This window comes from Aureobasidium pullulans (assembly GCF_000721785.1).
Source record: "Aureobasidium pullulans EXF-150 unplaced genomic scaffold scaffold_45, whole genome shotgun sequence".
NCBI lineage: Eukaryota > Fungi > Ascomycota > Dothideomycetes > Dothideales > Saccotheciaceae > Aureobasidium > Aureobasidium pullulans.
In genome coordinates, this window is record NW_021941065.1 from 21,150 (window position 1) to 36,587 (window position 15,438).

At 50.5% G+C, this 15,438-nt stretch overlaps 8 protein-coding genes across 8 annotated transcripts; 2 read left to right on the forward strand and 6 right to left on the reverse strand.

Moving 5' to 3' along the window:
- The first annotated feature begins 84 nt into the window (after positions 1–84).
- On the forward strand, positions 85–1,251 carry M438DRAFT_329556 (porphobilinogen deaminase). The gene is made up of 2 exons (XM_029903256.1): positions 85–410; positions 466–1,251. The coding sequence occupies exons 1-2, from the start codon at positions 167–169 to the stop codon at positions 1,176–1,178; spliced, it is 957 nt and encodes a 318-aa protein (XP_029754789.1). The 5' UTR covers positions 85–166; the 3' UTR covers positions 1,179–1,251.
- Positions 1,252–1,337: 86 nt separating this feature from the next.
- On the reverse strand, positions 1,338–2,429 carry M438DRAFT_170885 (uncharacterized protein). The gene is made up of 2 exons (XM_029899119.1): positions 1,552–2,429; positions 1,338–1,496 (listed from the first exon to the last, which is right to left on the reverse strand). Exon 1 carries the CDS (start codon positions 2,294–2,296, stop codon positions 1,553–1,555), a length of 744 nt encoding a protein of 247 aa, XP_029754790.1. The 5' UTR covers positions 2,297–2,429; the 3' UTR covers positions 1,338–1,496; position 1,552.
- M438DRAFT_350298 (uncharacterized protein) lies at positions 2,304–3,352 on the reverse strand. Its single transcript, XM_029906594.1, has one exon. It carries the CDS (start codon positions 3,275–3,277, stop codon positions 2,564–2,566), a length of 714 nt encoding a protein of 237 aa, XP_029754791.1. The 5' UTR covers positions 3,278–3,352; the 3' UTR covers positions 2,304–2,563.
- Positions 3,353–3,839: 487 nt separating this feature from the next.
- On the reverse strand, positions 3,840–5,220 carry M438DRAFT_285298 (uncharacterized protein; the record flags this gene model as incomplete). The annotated part of the gene is made up of 2 exons (XM_029901520.1): positions 3,840–4,865; positions 4,918–5,220. 2 exons carry the CDS (start codon positions 5,218–5,220, stop codon positions 3,840–3,842), a joined length of 1,329 nt encoding a protein of 442 aa, XP_029754792.1.
- A 2,479-nt stretch (positions 5,221–7,699) lies between these two features.
- On the reverse strand, positions 7,700–9,079 carry M438DRAFT_350300 (PhyH-domain-containing protein). Its single transcript, XM_029906595.1, has one exon. It carries the CDS (start codon positions 9,009–9,011, stop codon positions 7,800–7,802), a length of 1,212 nt encoding a protein of 403 aa, XP_029754793.1. The 5' UTR covers positions 9,012–9,079; the 3' UTR covers positions 7,700–7,799.
- A 204-nt stretch (positions 9,080–9,283) lies between these two features.
- M438DRAFT_329566 (uncharacterized protein) lies at positions 9,284–12,319 on the forward strand. The gene is made up of 6 exons (XM_029903257.1): positions 9,284–9,622; positions 9,686–9,765; positions 9,864–10,868; positions 10,925–11,133; positions 11,185–11,317; positions 11,370–12,319. Exons 1-6 carry the CDS (start codon positions 9,536–9,538, stop codon positions 12,232–12,234), a joined length of 2,379 nt encoding a protein of 792 aa, XP_029754794.1. The 5' UTR covers positions 9,284–9,535; the 3' UTR covers positions 12,235–12,319.
- On the reverse strand, positions 12,220–13,639 carry M438DRAFT_350302 (uncharacterized protein). The gene has a single exon (XM_029906596.1). The coding sequence runs from the start codon at positions 13,519–13,521 to the stop codon at positions 12,685–12,687; it is 837 nt and encodes a 278-aa protein (XP_029754795.1). The 5' UTR covers positions 13,522–13,639; the 3' UTR covers positions 12,220–12,684.
- A 457-nt stretch (positions 13,640–14,096) lies between these two features.
- Positions 14,097–15,391, reverse strand: M438DRAFT_370077 (uncharacterized protein; the record flags this gene model as incomplete). Its single annotated transcript, XM_029908153.1, has 1 exon — positions 14,097–15,391. The coding sequence occupies one exon, from the start codon at positions 15,389–15,391 to the stop codon at positions 14,267–14,269; it is 1,125 nt and encodes a 374-aa protein (XP_029754796.1). The 3' UTR covers positions 14,097–14,266.
- Positions 15,392–15,438: the final 47 nt, after the last annotated feature.

Here is a 15,438-nt window from a genome sequence, read left to right on the forward strand (position 1 = left end):
GCCAGGGTCACTCAGCTCAACCACCTGCCCGTATCTGTTCGTATCCGCAAACCGCCAAGAGTTCAGCACTTCCACGCCATGAAACCAAAGTGTCCTCAGGAAATAACACAAGTTTTTGCCCAGCTCACAGTATTCAAACGGAATTCTGACATTTACTCTTGAAAATATGGAAGTCGTCAACATTGGAACGCGGCGATCGCAACTCGCGATCGCCCAGGTCGACTCGATTGTGAAGCACCTGCAGACTTTCGCTCCTGGGCCCGAGTACAGATCGCAAGTGGTCAGCACAATGGCAGATGAGAATCAAGTCAAGTCATTCCAAGACTTCAATGCCAAAAGTATCTGGACCGAGGAACTGGAGAAACTCTTGATTGAAAAGAAGTTGGATGTTATCGTGCATTGCTTGAAAGGTTTGACCTTGATGACTCTTAGAAACATGAACATATCATTGATGTTGAATAACAGATGTACCAACAACACTACCAGAATCCTGCATCCTAGGCATCATCTGCGAACGCGAAGACCCTCGCGATGTCGTCGTCATGAAAACCAACTCCCCTCACAAAAAACTCCAATCTCTCCCCGCAGGCGCCATCGTCGGCACCTCTTCCGTACGCAGAAAGGCCCAAATCATGCGTCACTACCCTCATCTTATCTGCGAAGACGTCCGTGGCAACCTCAACACCAGATTGCGAAAACTGGATGCTGAGGATAGTTCATACGATTGTTTGATCCTCGCTGCTGCGGGGTTGAAGCGTATTGATCTGGGGTATCGGATTACGCAGTATCTTGGTCCTGAGGATGGCATGTTGTATGCGCCTGGGCAGGGTGCTTTGGCGTTGGAGGTTAGAGAGGGTGATGAGAAGACTTTAAAGCTGTTGAGTTCTTTGTCGCATCAGACAACGACATTGGCGTGTTCTGCTGAGAAGAGTTTGCTCAAGACTCTGGAAGGTGGATGCAGTGCACCTGTTGGTGTGCATACTGACTGGGAAGGCGATGTTTTGGTTTTGCACTCCACCGTTACCAGTCTGGATGGAAAGCAGATGGTCGAGATGAGCATGAAGCATGAAGTTACTACTATCTCGGAGGCAGAATCTCTCGGAAAAGATCTGGCAGATCGCATGATATCACAGGGTGCAAACACAATTCTGGAAGAGATCAGAGCAGGCCTCAGATGATTGAAATGGTTTAGAACTCTATTGATGTAGTTAATATTACAAGACCTATCTCAACTCTTCTCACGGCAGTTGTGTTCCTCGTCACCAGCTACCTTCCTTCAAACAAATTCGGTGTGACTGACAAATCAAAACTCCAGAGCGACCGAAATTTCGAGCACCGACTCAGTGCTAGCTGCCGGTAGGCAAGTACTGGTAGGTGTCGATGTATCGACCATCTCCTCGGGCGTATCGGTCTTCATGATGCAGTATTGCGGGAGATCAGGGGACAAGACAAGGCTCATGGGGAAAGTAAGCCCCGAGCCATTCGAAGAGCAGTACCTAACGAATTCGAAGTTAACAAACGAGTCGTTCCGGATAACGAGACTCGCAAGACCTTACTGGATACCCTTTGGACCTTGAGCCATGTGTTGACCTTTGCCGTTGTAGGTCGCACTCTGCGAAAGACTGACACGCTTTTCGGCTTCCAACTGCAAGTTGATAGCGAGGTTCTCCCATCCTCTCAAGCGACGAGCATAAGCTTGGAGAAGAGCAGGCAACAGCACCACATCGCGGGTACAGTAGTCCACGATAGCTTCGTCCAAAGGTCTGTGATTGAAGACGTCGTAGCTGCCGCCTTTAAGCGGATCGAAGAGCATGTATCCGGCTTCTTTACCTGCCTGCCATTCTCTGACTTCGTAATAGTTGATTCCACTATCCTCTTCAATGCTCTTGGCCAAGCTCTTGAGGAAGCGACCAGGCACCATGCGAGTTCCAAACTCTAACAATTGAATGTCGATGACGGATTGTAGACGAATGCCGAATTGACTGTACAGCGCATCCGAGTCGTTTCGCAGGTCGAAGAAGGCTTTAGGGTATCTGTCGGATTCGAGAATATCCTTGAAGGTGGTACCAGTGGTGCTTTTGGTTTCGAAGGCCAATCTCTGGAGGACGTGTACATCCAACAGGCGCACAACTGGGTTTGGGGGAACCAGAAGCTGAAGGATGGAGATGCTTCCTAGACGGCCTAGGTAAATGCCCTCAAGGTCCATGAACAGGAACGGAGGCTGGAGACTTGAGGATTCGATTTCTTCAATCAGGTGGCGCACTCCTTCTTCGGAGTCGATGAGTATCGTTGACATTGTTGTAGAGTTAGTTGCGAGAGGGAATGATTGGGACAAAAAGGTTGATGCTGGGGCTCAAGGTGTCGTCTGGAGGAGAGTTATGTTTCTATGATGCAGTTCGCACCTTCTCAACCTCAGGCGAGATGCATTACCAGTGCACCAAGAAGTCGCGACACAAGAGAATACATTGACCAGAAGAGCCAAAATCGGAAACAGCATTGCGTCACAACAGCCTCCTGCGAGAATGAATTCAGAGCGAGCGGAGACGCCTCTTTACGGTGTATATTATGATAGCTCTTTTCTCATGAAACAAGCATACCACCATAGTGTCTCTCCCTGCTTGCCAACGCTAGTATATCTCGGAGCCTCCTTGTATCTCTTGTAGCCCTTTTTCTCATACCAGAGCATATTGTTCTGGGGCACAGGCCTATCTGCTCCTTCTCTTTCCCATTGACCCAAGCCATCCGGTCCTTCTACGCCACCGACACAATATCTCGGGCTCAATGTATTGACCGTAACAGCGACGATGGATTCTGAGCCGAATGGCGGCACACGGGCAAGGCGTTCGCATTCATCCATGGCAAAAGCACCTAGGCCAGATCGATGGAAGACAGGTAGCACGAAAAGACTCGTTATGGTGAGAACGCCCTTCTCGGGGTCTGCGAGAGTTGTGTCTGGTACAGCATCCGGCTCATTGATATCGACCTTGTCAAGCGACACATGGCCTACGGGCATATACGTCGTGCCGTCGCGTTTGAAGGTGGGAATGTCTTTTTCAGCGTCGGGTGCGAGGCAGATCCAGAAGAAGCTCCTTGTACCGTCTTCAATGGCAGCCGCCCATTTGGGGATCTTGTCTTTGTTCCAACCGCAGACGATGCGTTGGTTGTAGAGGATTTGACGTTCTTCGGCTATCTTCAGGTCGATGGGGATGAGGCTTGCGGATGAAGGCAATTGGCGGTGGGGGATGGTCGCTGGACCAGAAGGCGCGTTGGTCGTCATGGTGGCCTCTGCTGCTGCTGAGCTTGAGAAGGCTCGAAAGTTGTCTCCTGCATCGTGTTGAAGATGGAAGAAGTCACTCTGCTTTGACTCGCGGAGGCTTCCTGTAGATTGCACCTGCTTGTTCGAGACGCCGCCGTTCGGTTCCGGCCTTGGCATTTCTATACCACCCGTCATTACCTTCATGAAGCCATCCTCCCATCTTGCTGACTTGCAAGAGAAAACGGATCGTTCGAGACACAGAGTCACCCCCATGAACACGACAATTGCCAGCCGTCACAATCGATTCCAGATTCTATATCTGCCTTGTTATAGTCTTTATGCGAAACTCTGCCATGCTGATACTCCCGCCATGCTACGTGGACCTCAACACAGACATGTCAAACCTCGATATATTAGGGCTGAAAGGGTTCCACTGGAGTGCAAATTTGACAAGAGGGCTCATACGAGACGTCTGTCGGGCCACATGGCTATGTATAATGGTGCTAAGAGAAAAGTTTACACAAGAAGAGAATAATCCGACTTCATAGCCTTCGTTACAAATGAGAAATACAGCCACCACCCTTTACACCGGCGATGATGGCTGTGAATGCGACACTGAAAGTTCTTGCTCGATCTTGATGTCTCTGCTCATGACGACGCGTCCGTTCTTGATGTACGCCTTCTTGGTAGCACTCGGTGGTCGAGGGAATTGATAGCGTTCGTGTCGCATCAGTGACCTCAGACTTGACTGTCTTTCCAGCTTGGTTCCGCTGTCCACCCGACATACATCAGACATGCCCGAAGGTGTTCTGGAATGCACAGACATCTCCTGAATGCTCGACAAAGTCTTCTTGGCTTTGCGGTCTATCGTTTGTAGCTCTGCGCCGTCGTCCTTGGAATTGCCCACGATCGTCGTCACAGATCCCATCTGTAGGTCTCCATATGGGTTGATCTTGTCTTCGAAGCTCATACGTGAGACGTATGTGCCGGGTGTGTACGTGATTGGCTTGCCTCTGTGTGTGGTAGGCAGCACTGTGTGTTGCTTGCTGGGGAAGCAGTGTCGGAAGAGTGGTCGAAGGGTCGCAAGTGATGCTGCCACAATTCCAAGTCCTGGCTCTACGATCGACCAACTTGCTATGTTGACGGCATGCTCCAAGAATGTTGGCGATGCTTCGATACCAGGGATATACGCCAGTCGAATGAGTGATGCAATACTCGCGAGAGAGCCGAGACCTAGGAGGCAGCCGGCCGAGATCTTTGTCGACCGGGGGATTGCCGCACTCCAGATAACCGTGACTGGTAAAAGGGAAAAGAGCCAATCAGTCAGAGCATTCATGCCGCCAGCCGTGTAGTAAAGCGGTTGAAGTATCGTGTCGGACACACAAGCTTTCCGCGCCTCCTGGAGGAAGAAGCTGGTAGGGTTGCCACACTGGAAGATGACGATGAATGTGAACATCAGGCCGTAAGTCGTATAGATCCCTGTAGAGATGTAGATGGTCTTCCTCTGCCACGAGAAGTTCTCGGGAATGATGCGAAGGAAAAAGATGGCCAACGCGAGCTTCAAAACAACTGTGGTGACGATGTATAGGGCCATGAATGCCATCACAAGCTGAAGATAACGTCAGCACATATTTGTCAATCGGGATGATTATGTGGCTTACTCCAAAGATCTTGTCGATCAAATCATACTGAGCCAAAAATCCTTTCGTCAACGCCTTACTTGCAGCACTGCTCCTCTCAATGTCTTCGATGGCGATCAGACACGCGCAGCACGCTGTGAAGACGCACAGTGTGAGGAGGATCAACCAGTCGTCCCAGTGAAACGACCTCAAGATTGAAGCTCTGACGTACACGCGTAAGCTTACAGCGAACCAGGCCAGTACGAGGAAAGCGACCGAGACCTGGAACATAGGCAACAGAGTGTGCTTGAGCTCCAGCATTCTCGAGATCTCTGCGACGTCCATGTCCGTTACACCAAGCGAGGCTGCCATTTTGGCTGCGATAGCCTCACTCGACATCGACATTGTGTTTTGGTCGTAGAGGACAGGCGGGGACCTCAAGGTTAAAGAGCAACACCGGTCCGGAAGTTTTTAGCGGTTCATGCGAGAACGTTGCACGGTGGGATGGAGGTGGATTTAGTGTAAAGGAACGAGTCGATAACCCTGCGTCTAGGCAAAGAAAAAGGGGTGAAAAGAAGGGTACAGCACAATGTTGCAGTGCGGAAGCGACGTCAAAAAGAAAATGGAAGGAATGTAGAGGGACGCTCAGCGTGCAGTGAGGACGAGGAAGTCAGGGACTCGAGCGACAGCGAAGGAGAAAATACCACGACCAACCTGCCCGAATCTTGATGAAGAGACCTGGCGAACCCATTTTGATAGATTAAACACGACTATTTTATGTCAGAGCACTTTTCGAGCACCTTGATCTGCCTCAAGGATATAGAAGCTGGCTGGATGCTTGAATCGCGTTTCCCCCTTGACCCCGTGCATCGGTGAGCACTCGGACAATCCCGCGCCATGACGCCTTGTCACATGGCTAGAGCGACTGCGTGCTTGCGCTATCGTCGACCTTTTCTCTTGACGTGCATGCCTGCATCAACTGGCGGCGATGGGGTGCATAAGACGACAGACGGCGGCCACGCGATCATTGTAACGGCCGGTAATGCCATTGATATCGTCCTCAATCAGGAGTACCATCATGCAGCAAGAGAAGAACGCTCTTTAACTCAGCTCGCTTACACGCCAGGCCTCACGACCCATCTGCGAATATGTCCCAAACAGCCAAGTCTGATATTGATCGTACCCGGTTGACTCGAGAGGGCTTGTACATACAGGGCAACGTCAAATAGGCTGGTGCTGATGAAAGGCAAGAAGAAGAGCAGAAGAAAAATCGAGCCCTGAAATTTCCAACGCACCGTCGATGAAACGCGCCATTTCCTGGGGTAGATGTCCATCTCGTCTAACAGCTATTCGGTACCAATCAATCCACCACAAGTTGAGTTGAGTTTCTCTTATACTGGCATCTGATCGATTGTAGAAGATGCAGGGGAGTATTCCACTTTTAAACTTTGTGTAGTGGTGGAGGAAGCCTGAGGCTCTAGGAAGATCTAAGCATCTATACGGAGTAGGTAAACGATGGAAAGAGTCGACCGACAGTCCACCAGCCAGTACCGACGGCCTGTCAACGTCTCGTGATACCGACATCAATAATCTCGACTGCAGCGACTCATAAATTTGATCACTGCAGGCGTCGGCTTCTGCATGCTGCGCCTGTTACGCTCTTGTCCCCTTGGTGACTACGGCAGTCTCACAGCCTCGCATCACTGACAGCATTTTGTCCAACATCGAAGCAGCACAAGAGATAGACCGCGTGGTTGATGCATCAAAGTAGATTGCCGACCCACTAATACTTCTCCAGATCAGCACGCGTAACCCAGCGACACCGACTCTTTCTACTCGCTTACACGCCAACGTCTTGCGACCACACTTCTTTCCCTTATCAATCTCAAATTCTTCAAACCGTATCACCAAATTGTCTCAAGCCGTACAACGTTTCTTCGACGGGTAATCACCCTTTGATATCTCAACATTTGCCGCCAATCTCTATCTTCGACACTGCTTGCCTGACTCGGCACTTTCAACCGGGTCATCAATGTGCAACCCGCTAGAATGCCGGGAGGCTGGTGAAGATGACCAGGTCAATGGGCCAGAATATTCCAGATTATTGGACACACGTTGCTTCGACATCACAGAGATGTACGAGTCACGATTTCCGCCCACCTGAAAGCAGATGGAATTCCTTCACTTCCAGCCACTAGTGATGTCGGAACCTGCACTTCTATCGTGACTGCGGCGCACCTTTGCCACAAACAGCTTCCAATCTCGTAAGTTATGTGCAGGAATACATCTTGCTGAACCTGGTGCCGGACTGGTTGCATGAGAGATCTATTTTTGTGATGGTGTCATGCAAGATTCCCATCACTCGACCGCAATGACTGCTGGCACAATCCTCCTGGTCGCTGTCTTGGAAGTCGGTACTTTGGACGTAATCATCTTCTAGGGAATTGAACAAGACGTGGTTATAGACTCCCATTGACACTCATACGGTCGTCACACGCCCTTCGTATGCGCACTACTACATCAAGGCTTCACGGTGCTCAAGGCCTGTGCCTTCCGAGGAAGCGAACCAGGCCAAGGGATATCACTGGCCTCCTTCTAATCTCGACATCACATCTTCGAATCGCCGGGTGTTGCACGTCACCCGCCATAGCTTTGTGCATGCATTGTCACAACTACAAGCCTGTCAGTGCCGAGTCCTGAATTTCGCGCAATAGCATTGTACTGGCGCCTGAAGGCTCCCAACCTTGTGCCATACACAATGATGGGTGTGAATTACATGGATCATATGCTCTGCAGAACATGTGGGCGGCTCGGTCAAGTACGGGTGGGTTTCGAGAAGATCATCAGGGTGTTTGCTTCGAGCTATCTGCCTCATATCACCATGCAACTATGCTATTGATGCTTCAGCCAAAGCATCTTGCAATCTACGGCCGACCGTCGACTCTCATCTGCGTCAGCGCTGACACTATCTTCTCTGTGTCCCAGTTGGACGTGATCGCCTCGCGTATCACATCCTGCTCGTTGGCGGGTGCCATGCCATTAGGAGCAGGAGGTCTGTTATCAAGATTTGTCGGGAAAGGATAGCCTTCACCAATCGCCGCAATGACAGTTTCGACACGATCGGAAAGTCCTTCGGCCTTGTACAGCTGTTGAATCTCTGGCCAGCACACCTTGACAAGTGGGATTGCGTCAATCTGTTCCATTGGTTTTCCAAAAGCGCTGCTAATTTGGAGCAGGTTTGCACTTCGATCGACCTGAGATGTGTTGTTGCCGGCGGCATGATGGAGCGCTGGGTTGAAGAAGACACCATCACCTTTTCTCAATGGTAGGGACACCCAGTTCTCATTGAAATATTGATCAAATTCAGGCAGTCGGTAGGCCATGAATCCTGAATCAAGCTTCTGGCTGAATGGAAGGAAGCGAGTCGGACCACTCTCTAGTGGCATGTCGCTTTGCGCTACAGCGCCCTGTAGTGTTAAGAATTGACTGGCGTGTTGCATGCCTCTGGGGAATCTAGAGCAGCCTTCTGCAGTCTGGAAGCCTAGATGATAATCGCGATGGCTCACTTGCGCTGCTCCTCCTGGCTTGACAATGTTGGTCTGAGCTGTGACACGATACTGCTGTCCCAGCCATGCCTCGCAGACTCGGGCTAGCCAAGGGTTCGAATAGTATTTGACGAAAGAAGAAGGGTCTTGTAAGCCGTGTTTGCTGAATGAGTTCCAGATCCGGTCGTTCTTTCCACCAGCGGCGAAGTGATCACCTTTGGTATGCGACTTCTCTCTTTCGATAATCTGGTGGAAGGCTTCGTTGGTCTCGTCGAGTAAGGGTTGGTCGCTGTACATGTTCTGTACTACAAAAACACCGGGTCCATTGGCTAAAACTTCGTACCATTCGTCTTGAAGGTTGTTCGCGGCTGTCTTGTCGGAATTATACTTGGCTAGGTTGTAAATCGGAATGTTCTTCTGCACTTCAGACGCCAGAGGGTAATTCTTGGTCGTAACAGATCGGTCGCAGATGTTTGCCAGGCTGGACACTTTAGGTGTGTCTGCAATGGCATATAGTCTTGATGGTATCGCAGCCTTGACTGGAGGAGGGCTGTAGCTATCGATAGCTTCCGAGTTGGCGTGAGGGCTCATGATTGTGGCAGTTCTGCGGGTCGTACGGCACCAAGCTCTAAGTGCTTGCTCGGGACGCTGTCTCTTGAAAATTTCGACTGGTTTAAGGACCATTTTGACTTGCTGATGGAAGTCGTTGGTGATGCGGCGATGCCCTAGAAAGCGGGGCACTTATGGCGGGGTCGATTTCGGAGACCATTCTCCGGCAACACGTCAATCTTTCTTTTCGCTCTCTTCCCTTTCTTGCAGGAACTTGACATCCGGACTTGAAGACTGCTCGAAGCGTTAGTCCAGTCGACAAGTAGATTATTGCTACTGTAATATCAACAGATTGAATCATTGTCAACAGCGTTGAGGTCGCAATAGCAACACTCCCCATCGACGACCACCTCGCCAAGCTTCACCAAAAGCCGACGAGATCATTGGGGAAAGAACGATCCTCGTTGCTTATCCTTCTCATTTCCGAACCATCCGAATCTCATTCGAAACATGCTGTTGTGAACACGGCGACAGGAATCCGAGCAGACAGCATCATCCTCATCATCATGGGTGACCTTAACAAGAGCAGCAGCAAGGCAGTTCGGAAGAACGCCTCCAACGCATGCAAGGGCTGTCGAGAGAGCAAAATTAAGGTGTGATCTGAGCGTTACGTGTTTACTATGTCCGATTCTGGATATGTGACTGACAACTGGTAGTGTGATAATCAACAGCCTTGCAGTGGTTGCACCAAGAAAGAGAGAGAATGTGTTTATGACTCTCGAGATGACAAAAGACGGTAAGACAGAAACAATTACATGATAGAATGCAGGCTTCTCTCATGTCTTGATATGGTTGAGGCTTAGCATAGCTGATCCCAAGGCTGACATCTGCTAGTGTCCAACTCCGCACTGCGGTACACATCCTCGTCCGGAGGGTACAGCAACTCAGCCAAGTCATTGTCGAGGCAGAAAAGGAAGTGCCTCAATTAAGCAGCGAAGATGCAGAGTTTCTGGACCGTGTATTGGGCACTCTCGGTCTCTCTGATGCTCCACCGTACGAGTCTTCCACTGCCAAAAAGAGCAGAACACCAACTCGACCACCCACTGAGCAGAACACTCCTACTTCTGCGACGTCACAACTACCACCAGCAGGTCCTTCGATGTCAGTGGAAAGAGACTCGGCACTTCAGCAGGTGATACCAAGCAACGCCATCGCCCAACCCTATTCTCAGTCAGACTTCGATAATGCTGCAGGAGTGTGGGCCAGTATGAATCCACAAGCAACGACTCAATCTCCAGGAAGTAGTATGATGCTAGGCGAAGATCATATCTCGCCAGACTGGCCCTTTCCGTCATTGGACAATATGCTCAACTTCGACCTCTTCGACCCTAGTGACCTATCCTTGCAGTTCTTGACAGTACCGCCAGCAGATGCTCCACTCTCATCGATTCCGCAACGGGCATTTTCTCCAGTCCGCCAGATCGAACAGACAGCACATCAACCAGAAGACAATACATCAAACTCAGGAGATGAAGAAAACACAGAATTGGTCAACCAATTGTCTGCTCGTTTAGGCTCTCTACGTTTGGCACCAGATGGGAAGTTGAGATACTTCGGCACGGCGTCGAATCTGCATCTTATAGACAACCAAAACAAATCTGGCGAGAACTTCATGTTGCATACACCGTCACGGGTTAATATACAACGTCTGCTCGAGGTCGCTGATCTGAGTCAAGCTGTTGACATGCAGCTTGAAGACCATTTACTGCGACTGTTTTTCACATGGCACAACCCCAGCAGTTATATCGTGGATGAAGAGGTCTTCTACATGGCCAGACAGAGTTGGTTCAACACCGGTGTCCAGAATAGCTATTACAACGATGTATTGAAAGATGCAATGTAAGCGCAATACCCCTAGAACCTGGCCAGAGGTAGACACTGATTTGATTTGTCAGGTGTGCGATAGGTGCTTCCTTCGGCAGCCACTCACAGTTCAGTCTCATCACATATCCAAGGTCGATGCCTCAGTTCTTTTCAGACCGAGCAAAAATCTTGCTTGACTCTCACCTTGACAGTCCTTGTGTAGCAACTGTACAGGCTCTTGTGATATTGGCGAGCTACGAAGAGACGTGTCAGAACATCGCACGAGGCTGGTTGTTCGGAGGTGAGTTTTAATACCACAGCATGCCTTCCTCGGACTAACGTCATGCAACAGGGATGGCAATGAGAATAGCTTTTGATCTTGGTCTCCACGTTGACAGTACTGGATACGTCACTCAAGGTATCTTAACACCGGCCGAGGCACGGGCAAGGCAGGTTGCCTTCTGGGGCTGCTACGTTTCGAACCTGTAAGAATATCTCCAACATCCCGTATATTACGCACTCCTAACAAACAACCAGTGGCTGGAGCTTCCACCTCGGACGACCATTCTCGCTCGACGATAGCGAAGTGACTGTGGCCAAACCTGACCCCCAAAATCTACCATCGACCACTTGGCAACCATACACGATGCCTTCCCTCGAATTTGTGTCTGGCGCCACGCCACAGAATACCTCTCAGCTCCCTGACATCACGCCCGAGATTTTCAGGATGTCTCTTTACCTGTGCCAGAATATCGCGGCCGTCGGTCACGCTCTTTACTCGTATACTTCGATCTCAAAACCCGCTCTTCAAGAGTTATGCGAGGAAACCACCACCGAACTCTTTCACTGGAAGGAAACGCTACCCCCTCATCTTCAAATCAACACTGCGGATACGGAGACGGTAAAGCTGCCACAATTGCTGATGTTGCACATGGAATATCACCATCTTCAAATATTCTTGCATCGACCATGGACGAGTTCGCAACTACAACCGCAACCCTCGCAAGGTCCAGGTGTCCACCACGCCCGCCATATCTGTGCCACCTCGGCAACTGAGATTGCTCGTCTCCTCCGCATCTACGAGATCCAGTACTCGTTCAAGTTCATCAATGTCGAGATTATACGAATTCTGTCTTCGGCGGCTCTGATCTTGATCTTTGCGACTGTGCCTTTACCGCATAGAGAGGTCAATAGCGAGATGACCCGTCATCTGAATACTTGTTTCAGAGCTTTGGAAGAGTTGGGCGGTAGATACGATTCAGCGAAGGAGACAAGGTGTACTTTGTTAGCTATCCAGAGGAGGTGGAACGACATGTATGGAAAACGGACAGGACAAAAGAGAGGTGCGAGCACGAGGAATACGGCAGGTCAAGGCAAAAGAGTAAGAGCGGCACCATCCTAGTACGGTTGTATATCCAAAAACGAAGTATCTTTCGCTTCTATCTCAATGCTTAGATACAGGTCATAAGGCACGGTCTATCTACCGTCCAGTTCCAATGTCCAATGAGAGTCCCATTTTTACCGTCATTTACTAATGACAGTGCCTCCATCCTCATGACATTATGCTTTTTTCCTAGCATACTTCGCGACTCGATCGCGAAGGGAAGGATCATGAAATTCTGCTGCTGTTTCCTATCAGACGTTGGAATCCTCTCAATGTCGTCCATAGCGAAACCTGTGCCAGCACTGTGCGCTTCCAATGATTCAAGATCTCAATCTAATCATAACGCCTCATCATGCAATCCCAAAAGACCATCGTGTATCGTAATCATGAGTCATTTTTTCGTAAAGTTTCAGTCCCTCCAAATCCAATAGCAATAAACTCCTGCAAAATAGCACAAACTTAGGTTCTTCAGAACTGAATCAACCTCTGGCCACCTCCGGTCAAGAAACCACCGACGTTCTTCTGAACGGTTTCAAACTTGGTGTAGCCACAGCTCTCGCTCTCGAAATGGTTGAAGAGGGCAGCCAGAGTTGGGAAGCGGCGAGTGCACTTTCCATTCTTGTTGGGGCAGTGATACAGAGGAGCTTGATGAACGGGGCTGCGAAGATGCTGCTCCAAAGCTCTGGTGCTGCAGAATTCGCGGTGGCAGATGTAGCACTCATAGCCAGAACCATTGTAAGCGCGATTGGGATTCCAGGTTGCGTTGATGGAGTTGCCGTCGTGCCATTCGAGGAGGCGCTCTGTGAAGTTGCCATCGTGGTCGAGTTGGCGTAGACCACGATGAATGACATTGCGGTCCAGGTTTCTAGCTTTAGGGCAAGCTGAAGTCTCCACATGGTGAATAACGCCGGAAGCCGTGGTGAGGGTGGTTTGACAGAAGGGGCAGGCGATGGTGCTGCCTCGATGGACGCGAGAGTTCATGTGCTGAGCGAGGTTGTTGGCGTGGCGGAAGTAGCGGTCGCAGTCAGAGCAGTGGAGATCCTTGTAGTGGCCTTCATCATTCTGGTGTCTGTCGCGAGCGTCTTCGGTGCGGAATGCCAAGTCGCAAGTCTCACAATCGTAAGGGCAGGACCAGTGATCCTTCTTGTTCATGTGGTCTACCGATCCTCTTAGGGTACTGAAGCGGCTGTAACAGGTGTCGCATTCGTGAGGCCATCTCCAGTGACCCAAAGCATTCATGTGCTGTTGACAAGCCTTCCAAGACTCGAAGCAGCGGGTGCATGAGTCGCACTCGTAGATGCCCATGTCGTCCCGAATCCTTGAAATGCGAGATAGACGTTACAACAGATGAGAGGAAGCTCAGAAGCTGATGGGGAAATGAGGATGTCGACAGTCAGATGTCGAGAAGGAAAGCAGCGTGGAGTGAGGGGAAGAAAGCTAGAGTTGTCGCAAGGATGCAAAGAGCTTATCAACGAACGAGGAAGGATCGAACCGTCGTTTCGGCTATATGATACCATCATACCGAACGCATGGTCAGTCCTCTGGCACTGGCGAGGCCGTCTCAAGCGATTCATATGGTCAATCGAGCAGTTGTCTTGACGCACCATCGGTTTCTAGCTTGACGGGAGTCTGTTTTAGACTGGTAGTCTCTCGTTGAATGATACCTGAAAATTCCACGATCGCAGTGCGTTACGACAGCTGCTGTAAGATCTGCATATCATGTCTCGGAGCAATGTGAATGTGTCGGATAAGAAATTATTCACGTTCGATACTCACTCCCGGCCTTTGACCCACAGTACTTCGCGAAGGCTTGGCAGGTGCAGCAGACTTCTTTCGGAGCATTCTTATCTGAGCTACAGAAGACACAACAACATTGAGACCACGGATTCTTCGCACTGATATAGTAGGTACAGTTCTGGTGTCTTGTATGGGGAGCTTGTATCTCATCCTGGCTGTGCTGTATTGTATTGTGTCATGACTTGATTCATAGACCTTCACACCCGTTCACATTCCTCCACCTCACAATCCGTCCACCATATCATCTCCTCCATCAAGAAATTATGTCTGACCAATCGCCGATGTCTTTCTTCAGGTCGGCGACGCTAATGAATCCGCAACTTCCACCCTCTAGATGGGCCAGCAGTGCAGTGAGAGATGGGACAAGTTTCCCTCCACAGCTTCCGGTTGTGTAAGGGCAACGGTACAGAGGAGCGTCTGGTCCAGTGGCTTGCACTGTGACCATGCCATCCGGGTCTTGTTTACGCAGACCTTGGTAGATGTTGCTAAGGTTCAGGTTTGGCCGCACGTGACAGAACGAAGTTTCGAGGTGCTGAGCCACTTCAAACACTGCCCCAAAGCCAGCTCTGCAAAATGGACAAGTAGTGCGCTGAGGCGTCTCTTTTTGTATTTCTCGTGTAGGCTCTGTCTGCTGAGACATAATTCTGGACATTGAGAGTGGATTGTCGCCCTTGGTCTGCTCTGATTGGGTGTTGACTGCGAGGGGGGGCTTGGCGATGGATGTAGTCGGCGTGCGGCTGACGACAGGTGGGGGTCGAGGGACGGGAGTAGAAGCCACAACAGGGAGAGGTCGCGGAGCAGGAACTGGACTGGCAACAGACGGACGGAGAACTCGACTGGCAACAGACGGAGTGGGTACAGGTCTGGCGATTGGTGGACTGAAGGGAGCAGCAGGTCGTTGAATGGGGTCGGCGCGCGTATGGATGGGTGAGTCCATATGTTGACCTAGGTCGCCGTCATGCTTGAAATAGCGCTTGCAGGGGCGACAGTAGAGACGCTCCCAGTGGCCAAGACTGTTCATGTGCTGAGTTGCTCCTTCGTCGGTTCTGAAGCGCTTCTCGCATGTATCACAATCGTGAGGGAAACGACTGTGGCCCAGTGCGTTCATGTGTTGCCTGCAAGCGTCCCATGCAGAGAAGGGTTTCTTGCATCTGTCACACTTGTATTCGGAGCTGTTGATTTCCGAGCTGGGTTTCTCGACGTATCTTTTGGGGTCCCGGTGATTCAAGGCTCTCTCGTGCTCCTCGACTGCGTGCTCGCTTCCAAACATCTTGCCGCAAGTATCACATTTCCAGTGACTCAGGGCATCCATATGTTGTACGCAACCGTCCCATGAGCCAAACTCGCGATCGCAGGAATCGCAGGGCCAATCGCTCATATTTCCTTTGGTGTGATGTCAACGTCTCTGTGTGCCCCTGGCTTGGA

Coding starts and splice junctions, on each gene's coding strand:
- M438DRAFT_329556 (XM_029903256.1), top strand. CDS start 167: ATGGAAGTCGTCAACATTGGAACGCGGCGATCGCAACTCGCGATCGCC. Junction 411..465: donor TATCGTGCATTGCTTGAAAG/GTTTGACCTTGA, acceptor GTTGAATAACAG/ATGTACCAACAACACTACCA.
- M438DRAFT_170885 (XM_029899119.1), bottom strand. CDS start 2,296: ATGTCAACGATACTCATCGACTCCGAAGAAGGAGTGCGCCACCTGATT.
- M438DRAFT_350298 (XM_029906594.1), bottom strand. CDS start 3,277: ATGACGACCAACGCGCCTTCTGGTCCAGCGACCATCCCCCACCGCCAA.
- M438DRAFT_350300 (XM_029906595.1), bottom strand. CDS start 9,011: ATGAGCCCTCACGCCAACTCGGAAGCTATCGATAGCTACAGCCCTCCT.
- M438DRAFT_329566 (XM_029903257.1), top strand. CDS start 9,536: ATGGGTGACCTTAACAAGAGCAGCAGCAAGGCAGTTCGGAAGAACGCC. Junction 9,623..9,685: donor GTCGAGAGAGCAAAATTAAG/GTGTGATCTGAG, acceptor GACAACTGGTAG/TGTGATAATCAACAGCCTTG. Junction 11,134..11,184: donor ACGAGGCTGGTTGTTCGGAG/GTGAGTTTTAAT, acceptor GTCATGCAACAG/GGATGGCAATGAGAATAGCT.
- M438DRAFT_350302 (XM_029906596.1), bottom strand. CDS start 13,521: ATGGGCATCTACGAGTGCGACTCATGCACCCGCTGCTTCGAGTCTTGG.